This window comes from Thermoascus crustaceus (assembly GCF_041956765.1).
Source record: "Thermoascus crustaceus strain CBS 181.67 unplaced genomic scaffold VTN00scaffold_2, whole genome shotgun sequence".
NCBI lineage: Eukaryota > Fungi > Ascomycota > Eurotiomycetes > Eurotiales > Thermoascaceae > Thermoascus > Thermoascus crustaceus.
In genome coordinates this window covers 3,200,783-3,218,128 of record NW_027192528.1, presented here as the reverse complement: position 1 = coordinate 3,218,128, position 17,346 = coordinate 3,200,783, and the positions used below count along the sequence as shown (strand labels likewise).

Below are 17,346 nucleotides of genomic sequence, written 5' to 3'. Positions count from 1 at the left end.
GAATCGGAAGGAGCTGGAGCAAACGAGCAACGCTAGTTCTTTTCGACAGCCGGAACCCAAGCAGGACGATCAAACGGAGGCCAATTGTATACGGTAGGATGGTTCCTTGCGACACATACTCTCGATGCGCAGACGAGCTGGAGGAGCAGAGAGCATCCACGGACCTGGATGAAGCTGAGGAAGATTGGGTTGCGGGTTTGAAGTGGAAAGAAGCGACCAGAGAGAGCCGGAGATGGGGAGGGCTTAGCTATCGGAAGAGTGGCTCTGGGTCGTCGAGGATGCCGTACGACGGCACCGTCCAAGCAGCAGGGGTCACAGCTGGAACGGTGGAGATAGGGCAGCTGAGGACCGCACCAACCAGCAGAGACGAGAGGTTCCGTAGCACAGCGCAGGAGAGCGATGGGGAGGGATGGACCGGGACGGGATGCCCGCAGGGTTAGAGATAATAGTAATCAGATGTCGAACGTGGCGGGACCGCGCCTATCGATAAACTCGTTGAAGGCCGAGTGGGACACGGCAGTGGTGGTACTATACAGTAGAGCAGTAGAAAAAAAAAAGGCAGAACTACGTATGGTCGTGGGTTAATACTGGAGAAGAACTCTGCAGCTGGTGAGCGCAGTACATCAAGAAAGCTCTGATTCGACTACCGACGGAGCTACTGGAGCGGCACGGGCACGAGGCACTGAGGGGTCGTGCTTGGACAGACGGAGGAGGGGTTCCTGGCATGCTGTGAGTCCGAGTCCAGGGTACCATACGTACGCCCGGCGGGTCAACCATCTCCCCAAAAAGCAGCAGACGGAAAACTGGAGACTGTCCGTCAATCAGTCCATTGCAAAGCCTTTTCGCAAAACGGACGCTGAGAGCCTCCGTCGATCCACCCGCGGACATCTGTGCGGTGCTGACGACCTCATGCTCCTCGTTTCGGGGGGTTCGGCTCTCACCCCTCCAAGAAACGCACGCTGCGCACCCCTTCCGGGAAAAAGTCGAACACGACCTGCGACACACCAAAAGCTCCAGCTCGGAGCTACCAGAAAGGGAACGCAAGCGATAAGCTGGGTAGGTTTTCTTCTGGCCTTCTTGCTCATCGGACGGTCTCCCATGGTCCATTAGACCAACATGCCAGGCCAGAACTCGAAACGGCGAGCTTAATCTTCATTTTCTGCTCGCCCCGTCCGGCCCCTCACTCTCCTGACCAGCTGAGCTCGCAGCTCTCCCCAGCTCTCCCCTAGCTCCAGTAGGTCCAGCTTGGAGCTTCACCCGAGCTTCGGGTCTCCGGTGGCAAATTCCAAAACTACTAACCACAGCTCCACCGGACCAGGCTGTTTTCGGTGCCTGGGCTGAGACGTTCCGTCAAAAAAGAAAAAGGGTGGAAAATTCGACACAGGGGTCTGGCAGCTCCCTGAGATGAAGACGATGTGATGGGGCCCAGCAGAGGCCTCTTGACTGCCATGCGTTGGTTATCCGATCGATGATTCTCATCAAACGCACGCGGGTTCCGCGTGCGCAAAGATTGGGCACCAATCTGTCCGCAAGCGAGCGCGCAGTGCTCCGATTCTGCTGCACTGTACTACGACTTAGTCATCTTCAGCGCACCGCGACCTTTTGTGGAAGGAATCGGGCTGTCGACATGCTGCATTCAACTCTAGTGGGGGAGGTTCTCTTCTCTTATGCAGCGTTTTCAATCCGGTCCTGTACCTCGTCGCGGGCAGCCCCTTTTTTGCAGTAGATCGCAGTGAAGCGCTTTTGCGCCAATCCCGTTGGTTTTAATCCGGGTGAGACCAGTTACCGCGAAAGCCCCAGAGAGCCGAGGCCAATTGGACATTCCCAAAGTGGAGGGGAGGAGCTGGGGGCTGGAGCTTGGTATCCAGCCTGCCGGCCAGATAACAAGGAGTCGACCCAAGGAATGGAGCAGGAGCAGCAGCAGCAGCTCAGCTCACAGCCTTACGGTGCAATCCTGGCTTATCAAGAGTACGCAATCAACCGATTGACGGCTTTTATTTTTAGATCTCAAAAGGTTACAACAACGTGCTCGATGGATAAACGGTAAAAGCACTGCACGGGACCATAAAAAAAAAGTGGGATGAGCTAGCTCTCTGACCACCACAGGTCCATCACCCCTGCAGCATCCCTGCTACAGCCTAGTACCTCCAGCACCTACCCCTCCTTCCTCCCACTCTGCCCGCCATTGCCGAAAAAAGGCGCGCGTGCCTCTCGAGATCATCCCGGGATTTCGCGCAGCTGTGCATCAGTCCGCCAAAACCCTGCCGAACCGTTCCCAAGGCACCACCGGCGACCGCTTTCGGTACGTCCTGCATGAGTAACTTTTGTCAGAAGGCGGTCACTGTCGCCACGGCCCTCGCCGTCCTTCAACCTTCTGCGACGGGACGGGCTAGCGTGGGCTGCTGAACCTCGGGTGAGTCCGACACAGATAACGAAGGCGGCGGGGAAAAGCAGGATTGCATTGAATCATCGTTAGATTTTTCCTCTACTACCTACCCTAGCTTCTATCCACACGAGTCCTCCCTACGTAGTAATTAATTCATCTGTGCTCTGCTGTTGGAGCTTCCCGCATGATAAAATTGTCAGCTCCATAGCTTTGATAGATGATAGATGATAGACCCTTATCTACCTATCGGCCCATATTTATCTGCCATATCTAATCGTGCTCTCCCGATATGATGTTATCCGAGGAGAGCTACCAACAGCATACATAAAAGCAAAAATTTTAAACGGAACTTCTCCGTACTTCACAGCAAATAAAGAAAAAAAAAATTTTTTTCTTCTCTGCACGCATGGCATCAGACCGGTGGGACCACCCAGTAACCAATGGATCTGCTCTTGGCTGCTGCGTCCCTGCCACTGCCCAGGCTGGATGAGATTGCCGATATAGCCCTGAGGCTGAGCAAGCAGATTGCAAGGAAATGGGGGGTTTTTTTTTACCTTTGTATGGCTCGTCGATCATATGTATCTATATATATTTCTTCATAGAGGCCTGCCAATAAAATTAGTTACGATAAGTTAGGTGCCTACAGTATGTTCACACTTTATCTCGATGATCTATATGCATAGCTTGTTTCAGAGCAATGCAATGCGTTTCCTATGACATGGTGGGTACGTACTACATACTTGCGCTGTACTTAAAAGCTTTTCTACAGCTCCTCAATCTATTGAGGGTTGCTTTGCAAGGTACCTTACCTAGATCTTTATCTCTATCTCGACTGGGTTGTACATGTATATACGATGGACGACAAGTTTATAGGATTTAAATTAAATAGGTCACTCTCAGGCTCGCAAGTTGCATTCAAGAGTCAACTCACTCACTCACTTACTGGAGTCAGGTCAGTAGGTTAGGTAGGTACAATATATCTGTGTGACGTACCTCCTAGGAGGTAGTTATTATGAACCGACAATCACATGATTTTTGTGACTACAGCGCAACAGCCGGAAAACCTATACCTAGGTACCCACCTAAAGTAGATTCCGCCTATTTTGCTTGCAATCCTCCTAAAATAGATTGGGCTTTCTATCTCAGAGATTCCATTCAACTGAGCTGAAGCAAATCGCTGCTCAACTCGCCGACAACAAGAGAGGGGAACGCGGTCAGGCGGTCGAAGCTTCATCTACTGTCCACAGGAGTAGCTATTTCTTCAGGTATAGAGAGTTAAGAGGGTAGAAGAGAAGAGATTCATTTACTTTACGCAGTATTTACATCCGACGGTTCGCCTTAGTATGTACATGAATCCGCAGATAGATAGGTAAGGCCAAGACCACTCACTCCCCGAAAAAACCATTACCGGTTGAAGGACGCATATTCCAGACATGAGATAAGATATTCTTCTCTCTATAATGGTTAAAAAAGCCGTTGCAACATCATCAATCAATCAAGAGCTTCCAATAAAACTCCCCGGAAGTAATAAAACAGAAAAAAAAAGGGTAGGAGAGAAAAGAAAAGAAAAATGCCGCTAAACCGCTCTATGCTCATTGTTTTTGGGCATTAAGATTCAGAAGATGCAGAATGGGAAAAGAACATTAACACGTGCTGGGAATCCACTGCGCATAAAGTTTTACTCAGTCAAAAGAAATAACCCGATCGGCTATTGATATCGGCTCAACCACGTTTTCTCCACCATCCGAGACGGCGTGCGAAAGAGAATCGCGGGATTGGATAGCAGACATGCGTGGCGACCATGCGTTCCATCATATCGCTTCCTCCTCGTGGCTCAGCTGGCGACGTTCGTTGACGCCTTTGGCCATCTTCTTCCCGATCTCATAGCTGGAGATCATAATCGCACAAGCAGGAGCCACCTTCAGACAACGTGCTACCCAGCCGCGGAAAAGGCCGGCTAGACCTTCTTCGCGGAAGATGTGGAAGAGGAATTTGGGCATAGGAAGCTGCTCGGGACGGAGGGCAGAATGTGGAAGTTTGGCGTTCGGTGCATGCCCTTCTGGGTTTCTGTTGGATAATGATGTGGAGAGATCATCGCCGCTGTGCCTAAAAACCTGTTGACGGGTCTTTCCAACATCGAAGGGTGTCGTCACAAAAGCAGCCACTGCGCCAGATACTGAGCCTGCGATGAAACTATCGACAAAGGTAGACGTGTTGGATTGTTGTGACTGAAGTGCAAGATGGCTCTGGTGGTGGTCACCATGCGCCATTTCCCGCAGTTCTGTCAAAGAGTTACGAACTTTCTCGTATCCCCACCAGTAAAGGCCAGAGAAAGGCACGTCACGCCACATAGTCAGCGTCAAACCGCGCCAGAGAGAGCTGTACCCCTGGGCCTGAGTCATCTGGTGCAGGCCCTTCAGAGTAGCCCTGAAATGATCTGCGCCAGTACCTGAAGTGGCTTGAAGACGCGTTCTGAACATTTCTATAGGACTGATAACAGAGGCTGCAGCGACTCTCGCAACAGAGCCAGCTACCAATGGCGCGTATGTGTCGTTGAAAAGTTGGTAGATAGGGCTTCTCTCATCCGAACGCAACCAGTCGTATCCTGTAAAGTAGATGACGTTGGCTGGGATGGCCATGATGAGCGTTGGACTCAGGCCGCGCCATAGCGTCAACGGTCCTTCATTTCGAGCGATCTTCCGCAGTCCGTCAAGGGTCGATGTGAATGTCCTCCGCTGAGTTTCCTCCACTGCGCAGTCAGTGGCAGGGGCTGAGACGCCACCAATGTTCCCTGATGCGGATCCTACCATGCACACCTGTGCATTGTCTCCGACCCAGAAGACTTCTCGACAGCATGCTGAGACTCCAAGATTGGGAGGAAGGTCTTTGAAAGCGTTCGTGGTGTGGGTCGTAAAGCGGGGTACATTGTTGATCATCGAAGACTGGGATTGGAGACGGACGCGGACGACGTCCAAGGGGGTGACTGCATCAATTCATTAGTATCTCCTCAACTCGTGCAAGTGTAGACACAGGCAGCAGTATACGTACCAAGAAGAGAAGTCAAGAGGCTGCCCCAGGTGGCAGAAATCATCTTCTGGGTGACAGAGATATCATCACTTCCTCGAGGGGCGTCTATGGCCGACGCCTTCTCCATATTTCCGGCAGTGGCAGCCATTGTCGACCTTTCATGATAATGCAACTGCTCTGATCCGTTGACATCTGCATGACCATCCAGATCAGAGCGGTATCGGCCTCCGTCCGCGCGCGCCCGCTCAGACCAAACGCCGGACATTCATCCGTCGAAAATCAGCAAACCGGTTGATCTCCCTGTTTCTCACCTCGCCGCTAACAGATAACTGTTTCTGGCCTGTCGGGTATAGAGCGCAAAGGGAATGGAAACTCAGATGGAGGAGGTTCTTTGTGTGAAGGACCTGGACGGGTGAAGATCATGATGTAGTGAGTAACTTTGCCCGGCTTCCCGCGGTGGCGCTTGGGCCCGACGGGGTCTGGGCTCGGAGATTAGAAGCAGATTAGTCCGCCCGTGACCGCCGCAACCCTAATCAGATCGCCATCTGGCTTCTGCTAACTCCGCTCTCGCCTCCGACTGACCGAGTCTGAAGCTACCGCGGGTGTGCCCAGTATTATCTGAACACCTTCCGTCTTGTATCTATATACAGATAACTGCCCGGCATGGTCTAGTCAGGAGAATATATTAAGTATTATTCTGCATTTTCTTTCATTTCCATTCTAGCGGATAAGCTGCTCCGGTGGTTCTCTACCGACGCGCTGGACACCTGTCTTATCTACTCTAGTCCCGTGCTACTGTTCCATTATTTTCCGCCATGGAAGACAACGCTGAACTTGAATCCTTCCGACGCGAGTGGCGCGAAGAGGTGCTCCGCCGGACGAGGCCCGCGACGACTTCTAAACCGCGACCTGATCCTACCGCATCGTCTTCCGCAAGTCACACTCGGTTTCCACCCACGCGACACGAAGCATCAACCCGCAAGGAGGAAGAATATGAGGATTCGGGGCATCGCAGTTACGGGGAGATCGTGCAGCAAGTTGGACAATTGAGTCTTGGCACTGAGGACCACGACACGTTCCAACGTGCCCCTCAGAGAGAGCCGATTTCGGCGCTGGAACATTTTGAGAAGGCAGTGGAGAAAGAGGCACAGGGAAGTCTGGGAGATAGTCTGAACTATTACAGAAAGGCATATAGGGTAGGATCTGCTAATACACCTATAATGGTTTTGTGCTGATCGTTCTGCAGCTAGACTCCAGCGTCGACCAAACGTATAGGAAGAAGCACTTTGCCCACTTATCGAAGCCCACGCAGCCCAACCCCTCAAATGCCCCAGTTACGGTTCCAAATACCGCCCACCACTCGCAGGAAGAAAGTGTGCCTTTATCTACTGCCGAGCTTATCGCGTCCTTTGCCAACTTGAGGATTCCGCAGGCGGAACCTCTTGTCGAGAACACCCCGCCACCGCCATGCCCCATCTCCAATGTCCCTTCAGAGGTGATTGTCGAGATTATGAGACATGTGGCACTAATGGATCCCGCATCGTTCGCACGTATGGCCCTTGTGTGCAAGCGTTTTGCCTACCATTTCGCCCATGAACAACATATTTGGAAGAGGCTATGCCAGGGACCCGAGTTCGGTTTCGAAAGCATGCACTATTCTTTTGCCTGCGATGTGCTCGGAAACAGGATATACACACTTGGGCCCCGTTATACCCCATTCCCTCGCGGTGTTTCCGTTCAGCTTCCCAAGCAAATGCCCACTTGGAGTCAGGTCTTTCAGACATTCCCGCGTATTCGATTTACAGGCATATATATCAGCACGGTCAATTACACTCGTCCAGGTGCTGCTTCTGCGTATCAAAGCATCACGTGGAATACCCCAATTCATATTGTGACTTACTACCGATATCTTCGTTTCTACCGTGACGGAACGGTCATCTCCCTGCTCACCACTACGGAACCTCTCGAAATTGTTCCGCATATCAGCAAGGAGAATCTCATAGCAGCAAGGGCATTAGCACCTTCTCATCAGCACCATCAGCGCCAAACATCCGATTCTGGATCCACAGTCTCTGATGCAGTTCCCGCCGCCAATCCAGTTCCCCCTGCTGCCATGGCAGCTATGAAACATGCTCTGCGTGGACGTTGGCACCTAACCCGCCCGACGCCTGTTCCTACTACCTCTGACGATGTGAAGCCCGGTCCCCCACCCCCGTCACATGCACCTAAGTCCGACTCGACTGCAGTCCCTGACCCCCGTGATCTCGTCATTGAAACGGAAGGAGTAGACCCAAAGTACACATACCACCTTCATCTATCTCTCCGTTCATCGACTGCCAGAGCTGCCGGGCCTAACCAGTCCCCTCCAAACACCTCCAAGAACACGAGGCTCGTCTGGAAGGGATTTTGGAGTTATAACAAGCTGACAGACGACTGGGCCGAATTCGGACTCCGCAACGACAGAGCATTCGTCTTCAGACGGGTTAGAGGCTGGGGAATGGATTTTGACTGCTGACCGATTGTTGATTCTCTTTGACATCGACGCCAAGCGTGGTAAGTACATATATTACAATGCGACCGTGGGTGGATCTTATAACTGTTGGGATCAGCCACGTGCTTGAAAAACTTCAGAATATCATGCCATATAGACGCTATTTAATCATGTAGACCGGATATATAGAGACCGTAGACCTATAGATAACAGCTATGAGAAATTCTACGGACTTGAAATTATTTCAACAATGTCTCGTCACTGGAAACATACGAGCTACGCTCGGGAAGGCCAGTGACTCCAAACATTTTCCCACCCAGTCTTGGAAATCGGTCGAAGACGTCTGTAGCGACGAGATACGATCAACCAGATCCCTTCTCAGATCTGGTCATCAGCCGACCTATGTGCTTCGTTCGCTTCCTGGGATGTCGTCACGCAAACAAAATCTCTCCTGGGTACGGTGGGAGCCAGAGGCGGCTTACTCACGGGCCCTGAGTTCTCCAGAAATCCTCATTGCCAATATCTTTCCAGAAAACACAAGCGTAGTCCTTGGAGTGTAAAAAGTTTCGCAGAAAAATTAAAAAACTAACATCGAGGTTTGCTCATCGCGTCGCACGATTTTTTGTTCTAGGGCGCCATGTGTCTACCCATATACAGCTTAAAGCAAGAGTTTTCGATAGCAGATTATAAGATGCAGGAAACCTTGAAAGCTAAAACAGCCCAAAAAATGGCACAGCAAAGATCTGTGGAGTAGAATGTTCAACGGTCCAGACGTTCTTGCGGGACGCCTTGTTCGGTGGGTCGGGAAGCGTGGATGGGCTTATCGATAAGCTTAAGCTGCGTTCCCGATGAAAAAATTCGGGGCAACAAAACTTTGGGAACCTCTCCTGTCTCCGATCCGAGACTTGAGATCTTCAGATACCCCAACATGTTTTTCTGCCACAACTAAGAATTTGAATTTTTGTTTAATTTTTTTTATTTCCCGCTTACTGTAGAAGTTTTTCATATTTCTTGAAAATCAACATGCCAGAGAAAGTGCATACAAAGTTCGACGACTCGGACGACTCCGACGTTGCGAAGAAGGCAGAGTCCAAGAAGCAAGAGCAGGCCCAGGCCCCGGTATCGGTGCCGGAAAAGGAACCATCTAAGAAGAAATCGAAAAAGAGAAAGAGAGAAGAGCCTGAAGAAGCGTCCCCTGCTCCTCAACGGGTGGTGGTGCAGGGCGGAGAACAGCCTAAGAAAACACCCTCACCGGAACAAGGGAGCGCTGAAAATGGACACGTAAAGGCCGTCCCGCCGCCGGAAGGCTCGAAAAAGCAGAAGAAGCAGAAACACAACGATCATCAAAAACCGGCAACAAAGCACAACAACAACTTTTCGACTCCCTCGCTGAAGGAGAAGGCCAAGGCGCTCTACCAGCTCCGCAAGAATCTGCCTATCTTTCCACACGCGGATGAGATCCGTCAGCGCCTTCGGAAGAGCGATGTCATGCTGCTCGTTGGTGAGACTGGTAGCGGAAAGAGTACACAGATCCCCCAGTTCCTGGTCAACGAGGACTGGTGTCGTCCGAGGAATGTCAAGATCACGCAAGAAGATGGGAAGCGCAAGGATGTTGCCGTTGGCGGGTGCATCGCGATTACGCAACCGAGACGAGTGGCTGCTATCTCGCTGGCTAGGCGCGTGGCTGATGAGATGGGTACACCGTTGGGCTCGTCGTCACCGGCTAGTAAAGTCGGATACTCCGTCCGTTTCGATACGTCTACGTCGCCGAGTACGAGGATCAAGTTCTTGACAGAGGGAATGCTGCTACAGGAGATGTTGCATGATCCTTGGTTGACGAAGTACAGTGCTGTTCTGGTGGATGAAGTTCACGAGAGAGGCGTCAATGTGGATCTTGTTTTAGGTTTCCTGAGAAACCTGGTCTGCGGGAAAAGAGAGGGTCGAGGTGGCGCGCCGCTGAAGGTTGTTGTTATGAGTGCGACGGCAGATATGGAGAGTCTGCTTGGATTCTTTAACGAAGGATTTCATCCAGCCCAAGACGGTGCTCGAGAAGGTACAACCGCAAGTTCGAATGGTACATCGAAGCAAGATTCAACCTCTGAAAAGAATGAGGCTACATCTACCAATGGAAATGCATCTGAGAAACAAGGAGAGGTTTCTATATGTCACGTCAAGGGTCGCCAGTTCCCTGTGAAGACGATATACTCTCCTCAACCAGTCCATGACTTCGTGGACGCAGCTCTCAAGGTCATCTTCCAGATCCACTACAAAGAACCGCTGCCAGGTGATATCCTCGTGTTTCTCACGGGACAGGAAACGGTGGAGGCCTTGGAACACCTCGTCAACGACTATGCTACCGGCATGGATCCTTCGTTGCCGAAGGTTCTGGTCCTTCCTCTCTTTGCTGCTCTCCCTCAGGCTGCTCAGCAGCGAGTCTTCCAGCCGACTCCGCCACGCACAAGAAAGATCGTTCTGGCGACGAACATCGCCGAAACTTCCGTCACTGTTTCAGGTGTCCGATATGTCGTTGACTGCGGTAAAGCCAAACTGAAGCAATTCCGCACCCGTCTCGGTTTAGATTCTCTCCTGGTGAAGCCGATCTCGAAGTCTGCCGCCATTCAAAGAAAAGGTCGAGCTGGAAGAGAGGCACCAGGACAATGCTACAGACTCTACACGGAGAAGGATTACCTGGAGCTCCAGGAAACGAATACGCCAGAGATTCTCAGATGCGATCTGAGCCAAGCTATTCTCACGATGAAAGCCAGAGGTGTCGATGACATAATGGGATTCCCTTTCTTGACAAGACCGCCAAGAGAGGCCCTCGAGAAGGCCTTACTACAACTACTCAACATCCAGGCATTAGAGGAGACTGGAAAGATTAGCCCTATCGGACTGCAGATCGCCAAGCTTCCTCTCACCGCACCATTGGGAAGGGTGCTCCTGGCCGCTGCCGAATACGGACCCAGCGTTCTGACGGATGTCATCGATATCATCTCCGCTCTCAGCGTGGAGAACATCTTCCTGAATACCACATCGGAGGAGAAGAAGGAGGAAGCCGAGAAGGCCAGACGGGACCTGTTCAGGAGAGAGGGCGACCATCTGACCATGCTGGCGACCGTACAGGGCTATGCGGCGGAGAATACGGACCGGAAGGCCTGGGCTGAGAAACACATGGTCTCGCATCGGGCGATGCAATCGGTAATGGTATTCTTCCCTTTCCTAGTTCCACATCCAACTAAGAGACAAGAAAGGACATAAAGAGACTAACATCAACCAACAACAGGACGTCCGCAAACAACTCACCACCCAATGCAGACAAGCCAAGCTCCTCCCGGACCCGAACAAACCCAACTCCACCAACTCCAACTCTTCTTCCAGCGAACCCTCCTCCGTCCTCATCCTCAAATCCTTCCTCACCGGCTTCGCGGCCAACACGGCCCGGCTCGTCCCCGACGGCAGCTACCGCACCATCGTGGGCAACCAGACGGTCACGATTCACCCATCCAGCGTGCTGTTCGGGAAGAAGGTCGAGGCGATCATGTACAATGAGTTCGTGTTCACGACGCGCAGCTACGCGCGGGGGGTGAGTGCCGTGCAGATGGATTGGGTGGGGGAGGTTTTGGCGAGGCAGTAATAGTCTTGTCCTATTAATGATGGTCTGTCTTATCGTATCGCTTGTGTTGTGTTGTACAGTACGTTCAATGTCTACATAGATATGATCAATTGTCATACTGGATTGTGTGTATAATATACCGTACTTCATATCTATTGTGGATGTATCTGTTTCCTCACCCTTCTTCGGTGTCTGTATTATATTGAATATCAGTGCTTGAAACACGCAGAATTTCAAGAGATCCTTATCTGAAACCAGTGCAGATGCCATCGTTCCTCTCTCTGGCGGAATGATAGACTCAAAAAAAAATCATCCATCAGGTTTTTCTCTGCGCTTACCACTCCATGTCCAAGAACTCAGTAAGAAAAGCCACCCTCAGCTGACTGATAACAGAAATTGGAGTTTGAGTTGGTTATAGTGAAACAGATCCGGGTTCGTGAGGGCTGAAACCCTTACCCCTTAAAATATGATATCGAGCCTTGATTCGAGCTCACCCTGGCACAATACCTTGGCGCATATTATACCCCATAAATATATGTGGCTGAAATATGTTATCTCCCACTGGCCTTACTCATCGCAATCTGGCCTTTCTGTTCAGGCGGTGCCTGCAGGGTCAACCGGGCCACCTGCATGCTGACTGCATATGGCTTTCTAATGTACATATAGCTCAGCACATATGGTGGGCGTGAACCTCGTTTCTTACATACAAAGTACTCTGTACAGAGTACCTGGGTGCACTTCGATATCGCATAGCTGGACTTAGCCTTCCGGTGGCAGTCTCGCCTGCATATTATGCCGCTTACTAGGAATGGGATCTAAGTGTTGGCTAGTAGGTCGTACCTAAAGGGGATCTCCGTACGACAGTGGCAAGGAAATAGGGGCGCTAGAAAAAATTCTCGAAGGCGAGTCGGCGGAAAACTTAAGCGCCACCGTGGCCTGTCCGTTCCTTGCAACAGATCCGGTCGTGATCTTTGGACTGGACTATGCGATTTCCGTATAGAAGAAGAACGCCAAGCTGGTTAGAGCGCGGATCGGATTCCAGAACATCGGGATACGACGGGATTAGGTGATTTTCCACGCATCCTAGGAATCGCCGTCAAACTCGCCTCCGATCCACCCGAAAATAGTCCGAAATGTGTGTCAATTTTCGATTATTGACGGTGGATAGACATAAGGTACTATGATATTGGAGAAGGCGTTACGGTACTGTATCGAGAGTTGCAGCAGTACTGATAGACTTGGCTGCCAAGCGTTGACTCGCCTGGACTCTGGCGCGGGAGCAGCGCGTCAGTGACGCTTCGGGTATAGCGGGAGACCGATGAAACCGGGACGAGCTTCACGTATCCGATCCGTCGGGATCTCCACCTGTCGCCGTGTCTTCGACGTGGACGCGGAGTACTGGTACTCGCTGCCCCTCCTGGTTGTCTACCCGAACCCCTCAAGTTCGTTACAATGAGTGAGGAGTATTCTGTATCTAGTCGATAGATCAAATCGGGACAGAATGCAACTTGCAGATCCGATTTACCTCTTTTCAATGTCCACAGAATGACACACGTGACCTCAATCCTCTCCCGCAAGCCCCGCCGCTTTTGACATCATCGACCCCGGGTTTTGGTGACAACCAGAACGAGAGACGTACAGCACTGCGACCACGTCTATTCTCTGATCAGTATCTGTGCTTTACTGTCGCTGTAGTATCTCCAGTTCTCTATACGCTGCATGTATATTGCGTACGGACTGAACGTCCGCCCCATTGCGCACCACTGAAATCATAGATGTGTCGGCTCGCGGAGTACAAAGCCACCGTACAAAAAAGCCTATCGACACGGTAGTTCTGGGCAATAGTATTGCATACCTCTGGGTGTATCCCACCGGAAAGTTGTCTGTCAAGGTTCTAGACCCGACGTCCTGGGAGCCTTCTTCCGCTGCCCTGTCGTGACGACATGACCTTGATAATCAAAAGTTTGATGTATCTGATCGTCTGCACATCCTCCGCCCTCTAATACCCAGCTTTGACAGCGTGTAGTTGCATGTACTAGAGGCCATATCATTCGAAAGGCAACCGATATCGGAATCAGAGCACCGCTGCCCCTAGTGGAAAAAGCAGATGTCTACATCCGCCACCGGAAATGGAACACTGCGGCACCAGCGCTTTAGCCTGAGTTAGAAGCTGAAAGTGTAGCAAACCTTGGAAGTAGTACAAGCGGTAGGTGGCCACATGGGCTGCACGCTGCAAGGGTGCCGGATGGTCTGCGTCGTGTCCGCCCCAAAAGGGAGACACCTGGAGAGGACAAAGAAAGCGTAGGGTATACATCACAAAGCAACAAAGGAACCCTACATAAGCTGAGGCAGCAGGCGTGATCACCGCACAGGTGGCTTGCTCCTTCCTCTGCAGCAGCGCACTTGGCTGTACCTGCCCCCAATCAGTCGCGCCGCCTCGCTTCCCTCGACCGTCTGATGCTGAACATAGAACATCGCTCCCTGGCATCGTTATAGTTATACATCAGCATTTAGTCATCCCGTATCCTGATTTCTCTCTCCTGGTAGACCCTTAACCGCATCACCACTCTGTATTATTCTTATACCTACCTAACATAATAGATCTCGCTGTTCATCTTTGGGAGAAGCGGATCGACAGCAACGGCGCGTCCAGAACGACTCCTCCCAGCCGTCCCGTGCCCGATTCGCGTGATCTGCTGGGTACAAAGGAGGGACAGCCCCGCGTCTCTCACCCGATAATATCTCGTCAGCCTCATCGTTGCTTCTTCCAGCTGCACCGCCAGCAGTCGCGTCAGGCTTCGCGCACACGGCGACATTCTCTAGTCGCTCTAGCTTCAGATCGACCATCCCGACAGCGACTCTGTTGGGACCGGTGTCTCCCGATTTGCACTATCATCGCCCGGTTGCTCCGCCCTGTGCTGCGAGTCTTTGTCACTCGATCCCGAGCGGTCTGCCAGCTGGTCAAATAGTCCTATGATTTCCCTTTGTCGTCGATCCCTCCAGATCACCTCGAGAGAGCAGAAACTGTGGAAATGAACAGTGCTGGCCGTTGACGCGATCGCTGATTGCTAGTACATCAGTTGCCTCGCGACGTGCATACACCTCCGCCCCCGTCCTTATCATATCGGTCCTCCGTCATCCGCCCGCGCCCTGTGCTCCGCATCATCCCCATCAGTTTGTCGCCCAACCAAGCCAAGGGGTCGTGCCCGCGTCGTCCACGGCCCTTTGCGCTTTTGTCAGCTCTTTATTCCCCTTACTTTCTTTTCTGAACCCTTTGCTCCTCACCAGAACCTGTCCCCGTTACCGTCCGCAGCTAGGGACTTGGCATCTGATTCCCTTGATCTTATCTCTCACCGTTCAACCTCACAACCATGGCGTTCCGCGTGCCAACTCAGGCTCCTCGCCGCCAGGCATCATATTCTACGTCATTACAACCGCCTGCACTTGAGATTCCGATTCCACAATCGCAGCAGCAGGATGAGGAATCGACAGAATGGGTCCTGTTCTCCCCGTCGCAGCCGCCTTCGACCGCTCGCACCCACACCGACTCTACAGAACGCACCCCGCGCACAGCTGGCCTGTCGCGGTTGAGCGATTTCGGGTCACTTGAGACTGCTACCGCCTCTGTTGATATTGATCAGGGAGATGATAATGATGATAACTTGGGGGATGATGGAACAGAGTTGGACAGCTTGGATGACGGACTGCACGCGTTCCGGGAACCGACCCTGTTCAGGACGGCTTCTGGACGGTTGGACCAGAGCCATCCAGCGTTGCTCCCAACCCACGATGGACTGGGAACATTTCAGGCGTCAAGTCAAACGGTGCAAGACTATCTGTGGCAGTACGAGCAATACAACCCTCGATCTAGAGGTGACATACGGCCCAGGCGACAATCCAGCGTGCAGAGGCAGTTGGACACTGTGAGTGAACTAGATGATGAGAACGTGGAAAGGGAGAGGTGGCAGCGCATCGAGAAGTGGAGAATGGAACAGAGCAGAGCGTTATTGATGGAAATCGAACGAGAAACTAGACGACAACGACGAAACAGCCGTGCAAGCCTTACAAGCAGTGCCCATAATCGTCGTACCAGTGCTGGTACAATGGATGGTATCTCGGAGATGGAAGCCATGGACAGTAATACGTCACCGCCAGAAACAGCTTCGACACAGCAGGAGACCCCCGATGCAGATGAGCCCTTGTGGCGCCGTATCACAAGGAAGGTAATCAGAGACTTGATAGGGATTGATGACTCGTTGCTTTCTGTCATCTTCGGGGAGTCATTGCCGACAGTGGAAGAGGAATCTTCGGAGCAGAAGCACCAAGAGGACAAGTCCGCTGCAGACTCTGAACGGCACGCGCCGCTCGATATGGACCGGATGTTGATGGACGTGGAAGCCGACCCCAATGGTGCCGACTCATGGCAGGGCAAACTGCTACAATGTATAGCCCGGGAGCTTGATATTCTCGTTCACCAGCTGTGTGAGCATCCAGGCGCCTTCAGCACGTACCTTCGGGCCTCCGAAGATGCGTCTAATGAATATGCTGGCATTCCCCTCAATCGCTCGACGCCTCGTATGCCTTCAAAGAGACAGTCACGCCTGTCTTCTACAACACCGTCTGACAGCAGTACTAACAACCTCTCCTCAACTCTGTCTCCCCGCTTTTCTCCGACTCTCAAGGACCCAACTGCGGATGCACATGCTGCTTTATGGGGAATTGAAGAGGAAAGCATCTCCCCTAGTGCTGCAGCGAACCGGAACTCCATGGAAACTGTTATGACTCCTGAAAATGCCACCGCAGAGGAGCCGCTGTCTGAATCTGTCCGTCTGCAGCAAGAACACGAATACTGGGAGCGTGAGCTGGACGTCATGATGGTTTTCCGTTACCTCCGTACCCGCTTTGGGCAAGGCGGAAATAGCAGCACGAATACATCACCACGCCGTCGTACAAATTCTACCATACACACGCCGCAAGATCCATCTCAACGGGCTGCCATAATCCGTCAGCATCACCCGCTGGTTGCACGTGCGCATGCTCGTTCACAAACCCAGTTCCAGCGCCAGTTGCATCTCCATCCACAGAGCGTTCACACTGGTCCTACCGGCCCATCATCACCACTCTTCTCCCGCCGCTTGCGTCGCAAAAGCTCGAGCTGTGCCAGCCAGAGTACCAAGGTCTCTAGCAAAAAGACGCTTGCCGGTATCGGCAGTGGTTCGAGTCGGAACTACTGGGATATTGGTGGGAGCGTCGGAAGCGGAAGCGTTGTCTCCGTTGGAGGTGCAGCCGGCGTAGGAGCTTGGGGCGAGATTTGAGATGGGAAACAATTGCCGGCTTCTCGAGTACATAGTCTGCTGCTTGCTACAACTCTGGTGGTAGTTGTCTGGAGTTCAAAGAGGATTGCTTGACCGGTTGGGGAAAGTCTGTCGGGCTCATGGAGTGCATCAACATCGTTTTGGTATAATATGACTGTGGCCTTTTGTGTCAATTCTGCGAGTTTGGCTGGCGATTTGGTATTACATCAAAAGAGTCTGGAAAGATGAGCGGTGCTCTTCTCCATGACTGGCCGCGTAAGGTACCAATCTAGAGGGGCGGTATATGACGAACATGGCGTTTTTATCTACTCGTTGGACTACCATTTATCATCAATATTCGGTGTTTCTATCACTTTTTACCTCGTTCTCCTGTCTCTTTGTCCCACCTCTTTTCTCCCTACTCAATTGTCCAAGGGCGTCTACAGCTCCGTGAAATTGATTCACTCTGTGGATATTTGGTTTGGTGGATATATGTCTCTCTAGCAGGCCGTTGCTAGATTTCTGTTTTTGTTTA

General features: G+C 51.9%; 6 protein-coding genes across 6 annotated transcripts; 4 read left to right on the top strand and 2 right to left on the bottom strand.

The window, feature by feature from the left end:
* Positions 1-98: 98 nt before the first annotated feature.
* Positions 99-2,321, top strand: VTN00DRAFT_4682 (uncharacterized protein; the record flags this gene model as incomplete). The annotated part of the gene is made up of 5 exons (XM_069431131.1): positions 99-435; positions 620-928; positions 1,018-1,056; positions 1,783-1,968; positions 2,107-2,321. 5 exons carry the CDS (start codon positions 99-101, stop codon positions 2,319-2,321), a joined length of 1,086 nt encoding a protein of 361 aa, XP_069290197.1.
* A 1,876-nt stretch (positions 2,322-4,197) lies between these two features.
* On the bottom strand, positions 4,198-5,561 carry VTN00DRAFT_4681 (uncharacterized protein; the record flags this gene model as incomplete). Its single annotated transcript, XM_069431130.1, has 2 exons — positions 4,198-5,369; positions 5,435-5,561. The coding sequence occupies 2 exons, from the start codon at positions 5,559-5,561 to the stop codon at positions 4,198-4,200; spliced, it is 1,299 nt and encodes a 432-aa protein (XP_069290196.1).
* Positions 5,562-6,228: 667 nt separating this feature from the next.
* Positions 6,229-7,928, top strand: VTN00DRAFT_4680 (uncharacterized protein; the record flags this gene model as incomplete). Its single annotated transcript, XM_069431129.1, has 2 exons — positions 6,229-6,609; positions 6,660-7,928. The coding sequence occupies 2 exons, from the start codon at positions 6,229-6,231 to the stop codon at positions 7,926-7,928; spliced, it is 1,650 nt and encodes a 549-aa protein (XP_069290195.1).
* A 999-nt stretch (positions 7,929-8,927) lies between these two features.
* On the top strand, positions 8,928-11,538 carry VTN00DRAFT_4679 (uncharacterized protein; the record flags this gene model as incomplete). The annotated part of the gene is made up of 2 exons (XM_069431127.1): positions 8,928-11,108; positions 11,188-11,538. 2 exons carry the CDS (start codon positions 8,928-8,930, stop codon positions 11,536-11,538), a joined length of 2,532 nt encoding a protein of 843 aa, XP_069290194.1.
* Positions 11,539-13,628: 2,090 nt separating this feature from the next.
* VTN00DRAFT_4678 (uncharacterized protein) lies at positions 13,629-14,364 on the bottom strand (the record flags this gene model as incomplete). The annotated part of the gene is made up of 4 exons (XM_069431126.1): positions 13,629-13,654; positions 13,705-13,798; positions 13,856-13,998; positions 14,250-14,364. 4 exons carry the CDS (start codon positions 14,362-14,364, stop codon positions 13,629-13,631), a joined length of 378 nt encoding a protein of 125 aa, XP_069290193.1.
* Positions 14,365-14,888: 524 nt separating this feature from the next.
* VTN00DRAFT_4677 (uncharacterized protein) lies at positions 14,889-16,832 on the top strand (the record flags this gene model as incomplete). The annotated part of the gene is made up of 1 exon (XM_069431125.1): positions 14,889-16,832. The coding sequence occupies one exon, from the start codon at positions 14,889-14,891 to the stop codon at positions 16,830-16,832; it is 1,944 nt and encodes a 647-aa protein (XP_069290192.1).
* Positions 16,833-17,346: the final 514 nt, after the last annotated feature.